General features: G+C 39.3%; 1 protein-coding gene across 4 annotated transcripts in view; it reads left to right on the top strand.

Moving 5' to 3' along the window:
• The window catches only part of LOC118809641, a 45,463-nt gene that overhangs the window by 20,053 nt on the left and 6,831 nt on the right, over positions 1-18,579 (top strand). For 3 of the 4 annotated variants that reach the window (XM_036573120.1, XM_036573121.1, XM_036573119.1), the window contains 11 exons: positions 59-448; positions 787-834; positions 3,656-3,703; positions 4,294-4,686; positions 9,762-9,827; positions 10,458-10,847; positions 11,118-11,507; positions 14,002-14,129; positions 17,364-17,627; positions 17,701-17,799; positions 17,905-18,034. In XM_036573120.1, the coding sequence (XP_036429013.1) occupies positions 59-448; positions 787-834; positions 3,656-3,703; positions 4,294-4,686; positions 9,762-9,827; positions 10,458-10,847; positions 11,118-11,507; positions 14,002-14,129; positions 17,364-17,627; positions 17,701-17,799; positions 17,905-18,034 (2,346 nt within the window). The remainder of the gene's footprint in view (positions 1-58; positions 449-786; positions 835-3,655; positions 3,704-4,293; positions 4,687-9,761; positions 9,828-10,457; positions 10,848-11,117; positions 11,508-14,001; positions 14,130-17,363; positions 17,628-17,700; positions 17,800-17,904; positions 18,035-18,579) is intronic. The other variant, XM_036573122.1, reaches the window with a different exon arrangement.

Raw genomic sequence — 18,579 nt, 5'->3', positions numbered from 1 at the left:
TGTGTGAAGTGTATCAGTGATAACTGGAAAAGTCTAATAATTTATGTTTCAATTACAGTTTCTTTTAGCAACTCCAGTGTAGACCCCTGCTACAGCTATACTGCCCTGAATGATACTTGGAGAAGCAGCACTGGCTCAACCGCAACTTCACAGTGTGATGCATATGTGAACTGGGTGGGCTGGTATCGGCTTTTCTATCAGGGACAAAGTGCCAAAATGCCAGAATCATGTGTCAATTTATACAGGTGTGGCACCACCTTCCCACTTTGGCTCAGTGGCTCTCACCCAAATCTGCAAGATGGAGTGGTGGTCCGGCAAATCTGTGGAAGCAGTGGCAGTGATTGCTGCTATTTCAAATCCTTACCAATTCAAGTAAAAGCTTGCCCAGGAAATTACTATGTGTACGAGTTTGTCAAGACAAGTTTCTGCAATGCAGCCTATTGTACAGGTAATGTACTGATATACTTGCATGAAAATAAATGTATTTATGCATAAGATAAATTCTTGATTTGTACATATTAATGTGATATTCTGTTTTGGCTAATTCAAAAATATGTTTTGTATATTGTGCACTTAGATTGAATGTGCAGTCAGCAAATTACCTACATACTTTAAAACAATATCATGACTACACTTTCCCAATTCTTTCACAGAATTTACAGTAAAATAATTCTTTAGTTTTTAGTTCTCTTGCGCTGCAAAGTAACCCTTGGCTACACCTGTAAGGAGATTATTTATTCAAATAACTCCTCTATTACCGTTTTAAACATAAATTTTTCATTTCAGATACTAGCAACATAACTGTCACCAACGCACCAACAACTACCCCACAGGGTAAGAACTACTTTTTGTATTTGGTCACTAAAAATGCAGAATATAGTAAAGACAATTTAAAGTAAAGCCTTTGGTTGTATTTTTGTGTGGTATATTGAAGCACAGTGCAGTGTAACAAAGATCTGCTTAGTGGTTTTACGCAGGTGTACTGATCATTTGTTTGGACATGTTTTTTTTTTATTATTTTTGGTTGCTGTTTTTGTCGGTGGAGTGTCACATCAAGGGTTGTAACATTCAAAATTATATTCTCCCATTTTGTAATGCAACAGAATCAAACAGACGTGTGCGGATGGAAAAGACTGATGAGGCTTTACTGGTTTGAGGAAGTTCCAAAATCGTTGTCACAAAACAGTCCAATGTCAAATCCAAAACAATACAAAACCAGAGAGTAATGCTTTTACCAAAGTCCAAGGGATCAGGCAGCAAGTCAGAAATGGACAAAACAGGCCAAAAGTCAAACACAGGAAATCAAACCAGTAATCGAAAGAACTGCTCAGTAGCTCTGAGAACAGATGAAATACCTCACAGAAAACCTAAACTAAAGCCTGGGCTTATAAAGCTAGCTAAACAGACCACATGATACACAGAACAGATGAAGAAACTCAGTGATCAGGCGAAGTTGAGCTTGGATAGGTTGTGCATTGGGGAAAAAGGGTCATGTGTTCTCTCCAGGGATTCGGGGACTTGGGAGTCCTTGCTGGAGGAATGTGTGACAGTACACCCCCCCCCACCCCCCAAAGAGTCTGGGAAGGCCCTGGAACAAATTAGACCACAACGCCCACCAAGAAGTCCACCCACAGCACAGGCTCATCGAGGAAGTCCTACGTTGACCATGTAGGCGACTCGGGAATGGTTCTTGAACAGCCCCCCTGGGACAACCCCTGGCACGAGGAGCAAGCTGGAATGTCACATCAAGGGGTGTGGCATTCAAAATTGGATTCTCCCATTTGGCTTTGTCCCCCACCAGTTCCAGATCCACTTCAACACCAATCAGTTATTATTTCGCAGACCTGAGGCTAGTTTAACTCATACATACCCTTCTGCCACTTTATTAGGAGAACCATTTTTAACCTAGGTAGAACCCCATTTGCTCTCAGAACAGCCTTTGACTTTTTTGTGGCATGGATTTTTATGACATTTGGGTGACTTATGTTTGTATCCATGTGTTTTATTGTTCAATTCATGTGATTAGCAAAAAAGAAGAGCTGATTAAATAGAATATATAGACACATTTTTATGCCTCCATCTGACCTTTGGTAATAGACCATCAGTTCACCTACCAGGCACACATAGATCCTCTGATCTACTTGCTTCAAGCTTGATCACATCTGGACAAAGTCAGAGCTACAGTCAGGATCACATTCTTTAATTTTATAAGTGCCTTCAACACCATCCTCTCCAAGGCCTGCTCTGGCCTTTCGATTGTTCTAAGCACGATTTTTTTGGGGCCCACGTGTGTCTAGGCACTCCAAATGGCCACATGATAAACGATTTAAAATAAAACTGTAAATATAAATAAATAAATGTAAATATATTACACATGAAAAATCAAAATAGTGTAATGAAGGAATGTAAGTTTGGTACAGTTTAAATAGTCTGAAAAAGTGGCAGTCAAAATCAAAAAAGCAGAGACCAATTAATATCAAATAACTACAAATTACAGGTAACCGTCTCAGCTTTCACTATCCAGATCCACTCTCTCTCTTGTTATCCAACTAAAAGCTTTTTCTCAACATCTTCTCTTTTTCTTTTCTGCTTGTCATCACCTGATTTTTTTTTTTTGAGAAAAGATTAACCAGTCACTTTTTTGCCATCATTCGAGTATGTTGTACCCAAAAGGTGTTAGGGGGCACTAAGAAGCTGCTTATGTTGCTTATGAGGTAGAGCTGGCTCTGATCCTGCCTTTCCAACTGGGAAATAAAGTCTTTCATTTCCTGTGGTGTTTCCTTTTCTCTTCACTCTCCACATTCCAGTGCAACCGTAGCTTATGTTCTCTGATGACTCTTCTATTTTTGGATTCATTCATGATGAAGATGAGTCAGAAACCAGGAGGATTGTTCTGCAGATATTGTCAGTAAAACAAGAGGACTGGTGATGTATTGCCAGCATGTTAGGGGCCTGTAAGCCTAGTTACTATCCAGGGGGAGGATGTAAAGATAAAGTCCTACAACAGGTGTTCTACCTAAATGACAGACCGGATGGCCAGGATTTTTTTCATGCTTTTGATGCGCTTTTGATGCAGCACCTCTGCACCAGACAGCAAACACATCAACGGTTTAAATCATTTTGTATCTTTGTCTTTTTCACTTAATGTATAAAGCCGACATTACAAATGTGACAACACCATTTCAGTTAAGATCCATTCTTTTATCCAGAATCAAAGCAGCAAGTTAACAGAAAGTTATTCCTGGAGGAATAGCAAAAGGCTCTGGTAGCTGTCCTGCAGCACTAGGTGACCTTATAATAGCAGTAAAATAACCCAGATAGCCAGTGTTTTCAGACAATAATCACAACATTTAACCAGATTTAAAAGAAAGAAGACACACCATTAATTCACATTTCAAACCTTTCAGTTGCTTTACTTGTAAAACAATGTGTTTTCCGCTCTGACCAGAAGAGTGCAGTGCAGACAAGTTACTTCAGAATGGCTGAAACACGTTGAAGCAGCAAGAGGGATTGAAAATGTATTTAAGCGGCTGATGGGAGGAGTGTAGCTGTGGAACATTAAAGGAGGACGAGAGAATAAGAGTGCAGCGGTAGAAGATTATTTATTTAAATAACTCCTCTATTACCTGTTTAACATAAAGCTTTTTCATTTCAGATACCAGCATCATAACTGTGACCAACGCACCAACAACTACCCCACAGGGTAAGACCTTCTTTTTGTACTTGATCGCTAAAAATGCAGAATGTATTAAAGACACTTCAAAGCAAAACCTTTGATTGTATTTTGGTGCAGTAAAACAAAGCACAGTGCAGTGTAACAAAGACCTGCTTAGTGGTTTTACGCAGATGTACTGATAATTTGTTTGGACATGTTTTTGTTTTTTTTCATTTTTATTTGGTTGCTGTTTTTGTCGATGGAGTGTCATATCAAGGTTTGTGGCATTCAACACTGGATTCTTCCATTTGGCTTTGTTCCCCACCAGTTCCAGATCCACTTCAACACCAAGCAGTCATTATTTCACAGACCTGAGGCTAGTTTAACAGACCTGAGGCTACTGCATTGTGGTCCAAGTTGTATTAGTAAACAAAATTTGCATTACCCTATCACATGAACAAGACGTCAGTCGCTCACAAACAAGATGTTTGTAGAATACCTGTAATATCAAGAAATGAAATGTTTTATTGTTAACATTTAAAACAAATCACACTCTTTTGCATTGTAGGGTTAATGTGCCTTTTCCTCAGTCAAGCATTTAAATTCATGCACTACTTTTGCGTTTTTGTCTTTAACAGCTACACTTACTACTGCAAGCCCTGGTTATGACCCGTGCAGTAACTATACAGTGCTGGATCAGCCCTGGAGAGCTACTAACGCATCATGGAGTACTGCCTGTGATCGAGACTTTGAGTGGAACGGCTGGTATCGTCTTCTCTATTATGGGATGAACATACGCATGCCAGAGAGCTGTAGTAGTGGATGTTCCACTGGTATTGCTCTCTGGCTAAATGGCGCACATCCCCAGATACAGGATGGAATAGTCACCCGTCAGATCTGTGGTACTAATGGAGGAGCCTGCTGCTATAGTTACTACAGTACAACCTCCATTCGAGTCAAAGCGTGCCCAGGAAACTTTTATGTCTATGAATTCATCAAGCCTCTGTATTGTTATTCAGCCTACTGTGCAGGTATCATTTCAGACATTTCTCTTTGAATTATGGCCATTTTAGCATAATTCTTGAAATTCTTGTAATTAAAAAAATATTTTACTTCTTGCAGATGTCACCACACTAACTCCAGCCAACTTCTCAACAACTGGAGTCATCACCACAGAAACCAATATAAGTATGTAGTTGTGATGATTTTTTAAAATAAATAATATCATCAAGCTTTATTAGCAAAAAATAAAAAAATTAGCTCTTAAAATTCTTAAAACATCATTATAATTAAAATTTCTTAATCATTTCATATGTGCACATATTTGCTTTGAGCAGTTGGAAGTTATATCCACTAAAGGGCAGATTAAGCTTGAAAAATCTACAAAACATAAATTGGTTAATGGTTTATTCTGCCTGCTGCTGAGATGACAGCATATTATGGTACAGGGCATCAACTGTTTATGTTGTCATTACATCTCACTGACACATTGCATTCATTTATAAATATGTGCACAAACAGTGTCCCTAGTTAATAAACAGTACCAAGGCCAGCCATCTTGCACACACATATGCACACTTAAAATCAAGTTTACTTTGACCCTTAAAGTTCTTGAAAATCTTTAGTTCATCATGATAATCACATGAGACAATTTAATGGTAAATACAACAATCGTGAGAAACAACTTATGAATTATAGCCCAAATCTCTCACTAAAACACTCCTGTTTTTAGCAAATTTCATTTACAGCAGGTTTTGTTAAAGTTACTACATGTCTGTCTTGGGTTCTGTTTCACAGCAACAGACTCCAGCTTTGACCCATGCTATAACTATACTGCCCTGGACAACTACTGGAGAAATACACGCACATCCTACAGCGGACACGATGACACCCTTGTAGAATGGAAGGGCTGGTATCGACTGTATCTTCAAGGACAAAGTGCTCAAATGTCTGAATGGTGTGTGAGGTTTACGACATGTGGTGGTGTTATTCCACTGCTGCTCGGAGGTTCACATCCACAGATTGGTGATGGAATTGTCACTCGTGAAGTAACTGGATCTCACTCGTACTACTCATGCAATTACTACAAATCCAATCCTGTTCAAGTAAAAGCTTGCCCAGGAAATTATTACGTCTATAAACTTGTTAAACCAGATATATCGATCCCTGTTCCTTCATACTGTGCAGGTACAGCAGAACTCCTCTTCACTACCTTATCTGTAATGTTTGTTTGTTCTAAGATGATTCAATTGTTCTTCTAGACTAAATGCAGTTTGGATTGAAACCCTCTAGTATAAAGTTCTTTGGGATTTGATTTGTATATCATGTGATTCCTTTACTAATAGCAGAGACAGAGCTAAGCATCAAACATGAAAACATGCTCAAAACACAATTCAGTTTTCATTGTGTAAAGTGTATCAATAACAACTGAAAAAGTCTAATACTTGATGTTTCAATTACAGTTTCTTTTAGCAACTCCAGTGTAGATCCCTGCTACAGCTATACTGCCCTGAATGATACTTGGAGAAGCAGCACCGACTCAACCACAACCTCACAGTGTGATGCATATGTGAACTGGGTGGGCTGGTATCGGCTTTTCTATCAGGGACAAAGTGCCAAGATGCCAGAATCATGTGTCAGTTTATACAGGTGTGGCACCAGCTTCCCACTTTGGCTCAGTGGCTCTCACCCAAATCTGCAAGATGGAGTGGTGATAAGGCAAATCTGTGGAAGCAGTGGCAGTGATTGCTGCTATTTCAAATCCTTACCAATTCAAGTGAAAGCTTGCCCAGGAAATTACTATGTGTACGAGTTTGTCAAGCCAAATTTCTGCACTACAGGCTATTGCACAGGTAATGTACTGATACAACTGCATGAAAATACATTTATGCATAAGATAAACATACATATTAATGTTATACTACGTTTTAGCTAGTTTATTAAATGTTTTTTTATGTTGTGCACTTAGATTGAATGTGCAATCAGCAAATTATTGAATACTTTAAAAAATATTATGACTACACTTTCCCAATTCTTAAACAGAATTTACAGTAAAATAATTCTTTAGTTATTAGTTCTCTTGCCCTGCAAAGGTTCCGTTGGCCACATTTGTAAGTGTATTTATTTAAATAACTCCTATATTACCTCTTTAATTTCATTTCAGATACAAGCAACATAACTGTCACCAACGCACCAACAACTACCCCACAGGGTAAGAACTACTTTTTATATTTGGTCACTAAAAATGCAGAATGTAGTAAAGACACTTCAAAGTGAAACTTTTGGTTGTATTTTGGTGCAGTATAACAAAGCACAGTGAAGTGTAACAAAGACCTACTCAGTGGTTTTACGCAGGTGTATTGATAATTTGTTTGGACCTGCTTTTTAATTCATTTTTGTTTGGTTGCTGTTTTTATCGATGGAGTGTCAAATCAAGGGATGTGGCGTGTAACATTGGACTCTTCCATTTGGCTTTGTCCCCCACCTGTTCCAGATCCACTTCAACACCAAGCAGTCATAATTTCACAGACCTGAGGCTGGTTTAACTAATACATACACTTACCGACCACTTTATTGGGAAAACTATTTTTAACTTAGGTAGAACCCCATTTGCCCTCAGAACAGCCTTTGACTTCTTTCATGGCATGAATTTTTATCACTTATGTTAGACTTATGTTTGTATCTATGTGTTTTCTTTTTCAAATCATGTGATTGCTGATGAAGAAGAGCTGATTACATAGATTAAATACACATGGTTTTATGCCTGCATCTGACCTTTGGTCATGGATCTTCAGTTCGCCTACCAGGCACACACAGATCCTCTGATCTACATCCTCCCTAGCTTGATCACATCTGGACAAAGTCAAAGCTACAGTCAGGATCACATTCTTTAATTTTTAAGGGCCTTCAACACCATCCTCCCCAAGGCCTGTTCTAGCCTTTCGGTTGCCCTATCACAGGATGTTTTGGAGCCCCCATGTGTCCTGGCACTCCCCCAAACTTACACACAATAAACCATTTAAGAATAAAACTGTAAATAATTAAATGTAAAATATTATACATAAATGATCAATCAAAATAGTGTAATAAAAGAATGTGACTTCAGTTTGAATAGTTTGAAAAAAGTGGCAATCAAAATCAAAATAGCAGAGACCAATTAATATCAAATACATACAAATTACAGGTAACCATCTCAGCTTTCACTATCCACTTTCTTTTGTTATGAACTAAAAGCTTTTTCTCAACATCTTCTCTTTTTCTTTTCCACTTGTCATCACTAGATGCATCTTTTTGGAGAAAAGATTAACCAGTCGCTTTTATTCCCTCACTCGAGCATCTTATACCCAAAAGCTGTTAGGGGGCTCTAAGAAGCTGCTTATGTTGCTTTTGAGGTAGACCTGGCTCTGATCCTGACTTTCCAATCGGGAAACAAATTCAGTATAATCCAGATTGATGCCTCCATAGTCTTATGGTTCTGATCTGACCCACAGGCCACAGTGGTACCTAACAACCGTGGTGAATCAACAGAATCAGTGACCGTTGCAAGTTGCAATCGCAACAGGCTCTGGTAGCACTAGGTGCTCTTATAACAGCGGTAATATAACCCAGATAGCCAGTGTTTTCTGACAAGAATCACATTTCATCAGATTTAAAGAAAGAAGACACACCATTAATTCACATTTCAAACTTTTCAGGTGCTTTTTTTTTTTTTAATTTTTACCCCATTTTCTCCCCAATTTAGTCATCTCTAATTCCACCCGCTAGTTAGGACTCCCCCAATCACACGATGCTATCAACGCTAGGAGGGTGAAGGCTAACACAGGCTTCCTCCGAGACCTGTGAAGCACCACCGCATCTTTTCGAACTGCCGCTCACGCAACGTCATTGGACAGCCAAACGCGCTCGGAGGAAAGCGCCAACCGCCACATCTGTTACGTCAGCTAACAGACGCCTGCGCTGAGTGATGGGGGGAGAAGGAGGGGCCATCCTACCCACCCAGAGAGAGTGAGGCCAATTGTGCTCTCTCGGACTCCCGGCTACGGATGGCTGTAGCATCACCAGGGATCGAACTCGCGATCTCCTGATGATAGGGCCAACGCTTAGACGGTTGCGCCACTCGGGAGCCCCTTGCTTTTTTTTTTTAAACAATGTGATTTCCGCTCTGACCAGAAGAGTGCAGTGCAGACAAATTACTTCAGAATGGCTGAAACACCTTGAAGCAGCAATCCATTAGTTTTCGATTACAGTTTTAACAGAAATACAGTATAAGTAGCACTCAAAATTTGCTAGCTAGCTACCTAATGTTAGCTAACTCAGTAAAATTTGCTAGCTAGCTAAGCATTAGCTCTAGTACTTTGCTAGTTTGCTGATTAGAATATCTGAATATCTATATTTTCAAAATGTATCATATATTTATATCTAATGTCACATTATGCAGTATTGAGTAAAAGAAAAAGCAGTAATTGTAGAATACCTGGAATATCAAGAAATGAAATGTTTTTATTGTTAAAATTTAAAACAAATCACACCGTTATGCAGTGTAAGGTTGAGGTGTCTTTTCCTCAGTCAAGCATTTAAATTCATGCACTACTTTTACAGTTTTGTCTTCAACAGCTGCACTTTCTACTACTGCAAACCCTGGTTATGACCCGTGCAGTAACTATACAGTCCTGCACCAGCCCTGGAGAGTTACTAATGCATCATGGGATAATGTCTGTGATCGAGATTTTGAGTGGAACGGCTGGTATCGTCTTCTCTATTATGGGATGAACATACGCATGCCAGAGCGCTGTAGTAGTGGATGTTCCACTGGGGTTCCCCTGTGGCTAAACGGCTCACATCCCCAGATGCAGGATGGAATAGTCACCCGACAGATCTGTGGTTATAGTGGAGGAATCTGCTGCTCTAGTTCCTACAGTACAACCTCCATTCGAGTCAAAGCGTGCCCAGGAAATTTTTATGTCTATGAATTCATCAAGCCTGTCTCATGTAATTCAGCTTACTGTGCAGGTATCATTTAAGACGTTTTTGTTTGAAACATGGCCATTTTAGCATAATGCTTGAAATTTATGAAATATGTATATTAAAAATATATTACTTCTCACAGATATCTCCACACTAACTCCAAGCAACTTCTCAACAACTGGAGTCATCACCACAGAGACCAATACAAGTATGTATGCTTTTTTAAAATAAGTGAGATCAATAAGCTTTATTAGCAAAAAATAAATAAAAAGAATACATAGCCCTTAAAATGAATGCCTCTAATTTCTATGACCGGTGTCATTATTTGTAAAATTTCTTAAGCATGGTACACTTGATTTAAAACATTTCATATGTGTGCATATTTGCTACATTAGCAGATTTTTCCACAGTCACCTGCATACCTTTTTTTTCTGTCTAGAGGACTTAAATTTATATCGACTAGGGAGCAGGTCAGGGTCAAACATTTTTAATTGGTTGATTCTGATGTGATATCACATGCACTGTTTATGTTGCCATTACATCTCACTGACGCATTATGTTAATTTCTAAATATGTGCACAACCAGTGCCCCAAGTTAATACACAATACTTAGGCCAGCCATCTTGCACACATATATACACACTTAAAGTCAAGTCTGCTTTGACCCTTAAAGTTCATTAAAAAGCTTTAGTTATATATCATGAAAATCATTTGAGACAATTTAAGGGTAAATGCAAAGATCATGAGAAACATATCATGAATTATGGTCCAGGCCTTTCACTAAAACACTCCTGTTTGTTAAGGTTACCACATGTCTATCTTGGGTTCTATTTCACAGCAACAGACTCCAGCTTTGACCCATGCTATAACTATACTGTCCTGGACAACTACTGGAGAAATACACGTATAAACTACAGAGGACATGATGACACCCTTGTAGAATGGAAGGGCTGGTATCGACTGTATCTTCAAGGAAAAAATGCTCAAATGTCTGAGTGGTGTGTGAGTTTTATGTCATGTGGTGGTGTTACTCCACTGCTGCTCAGAGGTTCACATCCACGGATTGGTGATGGAATTGTCACTCGTGAAGTAACTGGAACTCGCTGGCTCTCCACATGCAATTACTACAAATCCAACTCTATTCAAGTCAAGGCTTGCCCAGGAAATTATTACGTCTATAAACTTGTTAAACCAGATATATCGATCCCTGTTCCTTCATACTGTGCAGGTACAGCAAAGCTCTTCTTTACTACCTTAACTGTATCATTTGTGTATTCCATGAAGATCATTTTACTCTTGTAGATTAAGTGGTGAAGTCTGGATTTAAACGCTGCATTATGAAGTTCTTCGGGTTTTGATTTTTGTTTCGTGTGATATATTCCTTATGACAGGAGAGATGGAGCACCAACATCTATACATGCTCAAAAAAATTCAGTTTTCATTGTGTGAAGTGTATCAGTGACAACTGAAAAAGTCTAATACTTTGTTTCAATTATAGTTTCTTTTAGCAACTCCAGTGTAGATCCCTGCTACAGCTATACTGCCCTGAATGATACTTGGAGAAGCAGCTCTGACTACACCACAACTTCACACTGTGATACCAGTGTAAACTGGGTGGGCTGGTATCGGCTGTTCTATCAGGGACAAAGTGCCAAGATGCCAGAATCATGTGTCAGTTCATACAGATGTGGCACCCAGTACCCACTTTGGCTCAATGGCTCTCACCCAAATCTGCAAGATGGAGTGGTGGTCCGGCAAACCTGTACAAGTTATGGCAGTGATTGCTGCTTTTACAAAGCCTTTCCAATTCAAGTGAAAGCTTGTCCAGGAAATTACTATGTGTACGAGTTTGTCAAGACAAGTTTCTGCAATGCAGCCTATTGTACAGGTAATGCACTGATATACTTGCATGAAAAAAAATATGTATAAGATAATTTCCTGACTTGGAAATGTTGATGGGATGCTGTACTTTAGGCTGTTTCTCAAAATGTCAGAATTTGTTCGCACATTAATTGTCATGTGCAATCATCAGATTGTCTGCATACTTGCATATACTAGATGGCCAAAATATATGGACATTCTAGCAATGCTAGATCTGGAAACTGTAAGTGTTATAACTGTGAAATGGAAGTGTCTAGGAGCAACAACAGCTCATCAACGAACCCAAGCAAACATCAGTGCAACTGTGCATCAAGAGTTTCATGAAATCGGTTTCCATGGCTGAGCAGCTGCACACAAGTCTAAGATCATTATGCACAATGCCAAGCATCACCTGAAATGGTGTAAAGCATGCCGTCATTGGACTATGGAGCAGTGCAAATGTGTTCTCTGGAGTGAATAATCTGTCTTCACTATCCAGATGTCTACTGGATGAATCTGGGTTTGGCAGATACCAGGACAAAGCTGCCTTCTGTAATGCAGAGTGCTAACAGTAGAGATTGGTAGAGGAGGGATAATGGTATACGGCTGTTTTTCAAGGTTTGTCTAGGCCTTCTGGTTCCAGTGAAGGGTAATATTAATGCTACAGCATACAAAGACAACTTCCTTTTAATGCACATGATTTTGGAAAAAAAATGTGTGACAGTCTGGTGTTAACATACTTTTGGCCATATAGTGTATCATGAGTGTACTTTTCTAGTTTATATAGAGTTTAAAATAAAACCATCTTTTATTTATTAGTTCTCTAGCCCTGTAAAGTAACCCTTTTTAACTTAGTAGCATCATACCAATGTGTTTGCAATTTGGTTGCATGATTTTCCCATTTTTATTTGGTTGCTCTATTTATGAACAGAAATCACTTGCACTGATGTTGGTAGAGTGGCACCACAAAGGGTGTGGCATTTGAAATTGGATTCTCCCATTTGGCTTTGGCCCATACTGGCTCCAGCTTTACCCTAGCACCACTTATATGTTATTAGACACACCTATGCCTAGTTTAGCTGATAAATACACCCTCTAACTACTTGTTTAGGAACACCATTCTAGAACTGGGACGACCCTGATTTGCTGTAAGAAATGCCTGAATTGTTTGTGTCACGGATTAAATAAGTTGCTGTAAGAACTCCTCAGAATGTGTAATTTTGATGTGATTGCATCACCAAATTAATGCAGATTTATCAGCTGCATGTTAATACCGTTGATCTCCCTTTCTACCACATCCTAAAGGTGCTCTGTTGCATTCTGAACTGGTCACTGCAGAAGCCAATAAAGTACACTGAAATCATAGTAATCTTCATGGAACCAGTTTGAGATGACTTGTGAGGCATGGTAGCTAGTGTGTTTGCAGTCAGTGTGTATGTATGTGTGCTTCCCTGAAAGATTATTTTGGATGCAAGTTATCATTTTAAAAGCCAGCAGTGAAGGCTGTTTGGAATCCTGCTCCAGAGAGAATTTCCAAACTATAATATCTGGATGATGACGGAAGATAGTGGTTGGATTAAAAAAATAAATAAACTGTAAATTTCATGTCTTTACATCTTTAAAGGACATTTATGCATTTTTTCCCTTTTTTTAAAAAAATTAGTAGCTTTAAAGCAACATAATCTTGTGAGTTTGCAGACACATTTGTTTCTTGTGGATTTGTTGAGGTTTCAGCATCGTTTTGTAAAATCGTCTGCCCCTACACATCATGCTAAAACAATTTGTCAGAAAAACGGCCTTTCCTGTCAAAGTAGGCAGTTTTTGGCCATATTAAGTGACAAAATGGACCAGACTCTCTAATGACAGGTACCACCGGGGTACAGCTGAAGAAGACTTGCATTATGCAGCACGACTTCCCTTCCTGAAGTCCACTTCCCTTGGCTGAATATGCTGCTGTTTGAGTGGCTGAGGTTGCTGATGAGCTCCCAGTGACACTGCTTAACTGAGACGCTGGTGCCTACACTAGGATTATTATATATATGAAATGGTCATTATTATTATTATTAATATTATTATTATTATTATTATTATTATTGTTATTTTCAGTTTTTCCTTTTTTTTAGTTTTAGTTAATCTTCAAGGTGCATTAATAATTTCAGTTTGATTTCTATTTTCTGCATATCAACTTTTAAAGAACAAAAAAAGTGCTAATTTTGAGTTATTTTGAGCTGCAGCTGAGCTCAGACAGAATTTTGTTGAGTTGCAACTGGGTTCAGATTCAAAACACGCTTCAGTGGGTCAGGTCAGGCAAAAAGTGTTCAAAAATTATATTTGTCTATAAAATTAATAATTAAACTTGATTACAGCTGTAGTGCTCACGATAAGCAACAGATCTCTAACAATTAATTATTGTGGTTCAAAGAATTTACACTAAATAAAAGGTGGCATTCATAGTCAAATGTTGCCAAAAAGTAAGTATGGGAAGAACAGTGAATTTTTGACGGTTATCCATTTTCTTCCAGTTCCTTATAGGTTATTTCCCATTCTACCTGGTACTGTTCAGCGTGCAGTTACTGTTGACGGAGGTTCTACGCTGATCCAGCTGGACTATCCATTCTTCTACTTTGGAAAACCACACTCACAGTTATATGTAAGTATAAAAACACAATACAGTGCTTAAATATATATTCTGTTAAAGTGCCTTCCAGGATTATTTGCATCATAAATGAGGAAAATAAACTGGGCAGGGTAGATTTTTTTTTTTCAAATTTACAGCATAGCTTGCCAAGTCTATAGGCTGTTCACTGAATAAAGAGAGAAACAATTTCTCTAGCCCACCCCTTGGCAGCCTGAAGTCTCTTCCTAGTCTGGCTACTTTGAAGAGCTTTTATCCCAGTCCCTGTATCCCAATGGCTGCATATTTGGCTTGACAAAGCATGACTAACCATAGTGTTTTAGGATTACATATCAGAATTGTATTAACATGCAATCTGCTGCCTGTATTTTGGAAGTGGTCATAAACTATGTTAGCCATAACTTTCTGGGTTTAACTCCAATCGTTGCTCCAACTGCTTGTAATCAGTTTCACATTCAAACTGCTAAATTCATCACAGTGGCATGAGTAGATGCATCCTTTCTTCAACCTGTCTTTCCATTTTTCTTTAATTGTAATTTCTTAACAACCACTTCTGTTTTATTGGTTCTTAACCTGATGTTACGATGTCACAGATCAGATGCTCACAGATAAAAAGACAAGGCTGAAGTTTACTAAAGTAATGATACAGAGGGCATAGTCAGAACAGGCTAGGGTCAGAACCAGAGAGCAAGAGAACCAAAACAGAAGGGATATCAAGAGAGTAACCCATTCTTAATCCATAGGGTTTAATATGATGTCGGCCCACCCTTTGCAGCTATAACAGCTTCAACTCTTCTGGGAAGGCTTTCCACAAGGTTTAGGAGTGTGTTTATGGGAATTTTTGACCATTCTTACAGAAGCGCATCTGTGAGGTCAGACACTGAGAAGGCGTGGCTTGCAGCCTCCGCTCTAATTCATCCCAAAGGTGTTCTGTCGGGTTTAGGTCAGGACGCTGTGCAGGCCAGTCAAGTTCTTCCACACCAAACTCACTCATCCATGTCTTTATGGACCTTGCTTTGTGCACTGGTGCGCAGTCATGTTGGAACAGGAAGGGGCCGTCCCCAAACTGTTCCCACAAAGTTTGGAGCATGAAATTGTCCAAAATCTCTTGGTCTGCTGAAGCATTAAGAGTTCCTTTCACTGGAACCAAGGGGCCGAGCCCAACTCCTGTAAAACAACCCCACACCATAATCCCCCCTCCACTAAACTTTACACTTGGCACAATGCAGTCAGACAAGTACCGTTCTCCTGGCAACCACCAAACCCAGACTCGTCCATCAGATTGCCACATGGAGAAGCGTGATTCGTCACTCCAGAGAACACGTCTCTACTGCTCTAGAGTCCAGTGGCGGCACTTTACACCACTGCATTCGATGCTTTGCATTGCGCTTGGTGATGTAAGGCTTGGATGCAGCTGCTCGGCCATGGAAACACATTCCATGAAGCTCCCTACACTGTTCTTGAGCTAATCTGAAGGCCACATGAAGTTTGGAAGTCTGTAGCGATTGACTCTGCAGAAAGTTGGTGACCTCTGTGCACTCTGTCCACTGACCCCGCTGTCATTTTACATGGCCTACCACTTTGTGGCTGAGTTGCTGTCACTCCCAATCACTTCCACTTTGTTATAATACCACTGACAGTTGACTGTGGAATATTTAGTAGCGAGGAAATTTCATGACTGGACTTGTTGGACAGGTGGCATCCTATCACAGTACCACGCTGGAATTCACTGAGCTCCTGAGAGCATACCTATGGAAGTGATTGGAACACCTGAATTCAATGATCTTAATGGGTGAATGAATACTTTTGGCAATATAGTGTACTAACTGACTAGTGGAGTATAATGACAAAAAGGTGTGACAGCTTAGAATTCTGGTGAGGAGGAACGCTGAATGAATGTTCATTGGTTGATGGTTATCGGACGAGAGTCACATGATCTCCAACTGATTCATGAGAGTTCTAGTCCTCTAGACAGTTCATGGACTCAAGTCCTTACAAGGGAAAAGGAACAAGTAGAGGAAGCGTCCTCGGCTGGAGGCGTGACACCTGAGGTCACAGAACTGTTGCCAAAAAGACGTACACGCCCATATTTTCATATTCTGTGAAGGTACTTCAGAGCTGCAGCCGAAAAAAAAATCACTAAATAATTCTAAAATAACTCTAACCCTGGGCCTCTGCTTAGTGATGCAAGTTGGTCAGCAATTTTGGTTGCACATATATATAAATGTATACATACCGCTAAGAACAGTCTTAGTTGCTTCTAAGACATAAATTCATGTGATTCATAAACAGACTAAGCCTTTCTGATAAATGGTCTAAAAATGTTCTTTACTCTGACTGTCTTAACAGTTAAGACTGTTCTAGATAAGACCTGCTGGTGCAACTGCACCAGAGTGGCAAGTTTGTGTATATTCGCTCCACAATGATGATGTGTCAAAACTCTTGAAAAGGAACATTAATCACAAAAAAGGCTTTACAGATGATGATGATCTTTCACAAAAGGGGGTCAAAAGCACCTCAACACCAACTGTTTTTTCCTCACAATGTCCCTTATAGCTCCATTTCGTACCCTACACATATGGAAGCCTGGTAACTGCAGGACAGTGGTTCACTTGGCATGTGTCCAGTGTTACAGTCTGAGACCAAAAAACTAGACCTTTGACTGGGATGACCAAAAAAAGGCTCAGATAAATACCTGCCAACAAACCAAAAAGGGCAAAGACGAAAAGGACAGGCCAAAAACACAGAAAACAAGTCACACACAGAAGAACTTGCACAAACAAAGAATGCTACACAACGGAAGGTGCTGGCAATACCTCGAAAACTGCTAAGCTAAAGCCCAGGCTTTATATACACTGTATTTCCAAAAGTATCCGCTCGTCTTTCTTCACATGCATATGAACTTGAGTGACATCCCATTCTTAATAAATAGGGTTTAATATGATGTCGGCCCACCCTTTGCAGCTATAACAGCTTCAACTCTTCTAGGAAGGCTTTCCACAAGGTTTAGGAGTAACTGATACAAAAGAAGAAAACAGATCAGATGATGCTGTGTGACTAACCCTGAGGAGAATGTGATTTTCAATTGTAAGAGAACAAACTTACAACAGACAAACATGAACTAACAAACTGTGGCCTCCATCCCTGTCGTCTTAATTTAAAGAGCTTCTCAACAATTTCTAAACAACTCAACACCACATTGTTTAGTGTAACTACAGAATTCAGAACTGTCTTCTGTTTCTTTTCCAGCTCAGTATGAATGGTTTCCTGTCTTTTGAGCCCCTCTACCCTGTCAGCTATGACCCGTCTCTGAACAAAGACATCATCGCTCCACTGTGGACTAAAATCCACATTTACACCAGAGGAAGCATCTCCTACAGCCAAGCCACAAGTGGCCCTCTTGTAAAACTAGCTGCTGATGAAATTTCCCAAGGATTACCCGGCAGTAAAGTCTTTGTTTCCTGGGTCTTTGTCAGCACCTGGGAGAAGGTGGAATTTGAGCCTGATGTGGGGGTAGGTGTTTCTCCTTATAATTCAGTCACCGACTCCAAGCAAGACAACTTTTAACACTGTTCTTCTCTTGAAGGAGGTGACTTTCCAAGTAGTCTTGGTCTCTGACAGCGAAAACCGCTCTTATGTCCTGATGAACTATGGATCCATCCCCCCTTCTCCACAAGTATGGATGGTAAGAGGATCATGGTCATCGTGATTATTTCGTTATGCTTTATAACTTCGAAATATCATGTAACCAGATACTCAAGATTCACTATGTTTTTGTTATTCTTTTTAGGCTGGATATAAAGCAGAGAACAATACCTATAATTTCACCATTGAGGCACTCAATACCTCTAGTCTGTCTTCTACTACTAACGTTGGAATACCTGGTCGCTGGGCTTTCCGTGTTGATGGTGCAGTCTCAGGTGAATTTATTGTTACTTCATTTTTGGGTTGATGTGCAGCTTTACAGCAACAATATGGACATATATATCAGACTTCAAGCACAATGATGTAGTGCATATAGTGGGATACTGTGTTTGCATCTCAATTCAGACATGTTACAAGAGTGCAGGAACAATAGCAAAAAAAATTAGTTTGATTAAAGAAAAGATCATCATTTCTGTGCTCGTAATTTAAAACATGCATACGCTATTCTGTATTTCAGAAGTGAAATCGAAATCTGTGTTATTTATCGATGAAAGGAGGCTTTCTTTGTTTAAATGCAAAAACAGTTTTGTGAATTTCAACATGATTTGACACAGAACAGCGATTCAATTCAGCAATTCAACAGTAACTTAAAATTATAATGAATTAAAAGTTTTGATACAATATAAAGAACTAAAATATTTCTAATATTTCTCAGGCAAAAAGAGAATCAGTCAGATTACATCAGTAATATTTATTACAACAAGGGGGATTTCAAAGTAACATGCTCTAAACAGGCAAAACTGTTGGTCCTCTGCATTGC

This window comes from Colossoma macropomum, unplaced genomic scaffold (genome assembly GCF_904425465.1).
Source record: "Colossoma macropomum unplaced genomic scaffold, Colossoma_macropomum, whole genome shotgun sequence".
Classification (NCBI taxonomy): Eukaryota; Metazoa; Chordata; class Actinopteri; order Characiformes; family Serrasalmidae; genus Colossoma; species Colossoma macropomum.
The sequence above is the reverse complement of the archived record's forward strand: the minus strand, read 5'-3'. Positions and strand labels throughout refer to the sequence as shown.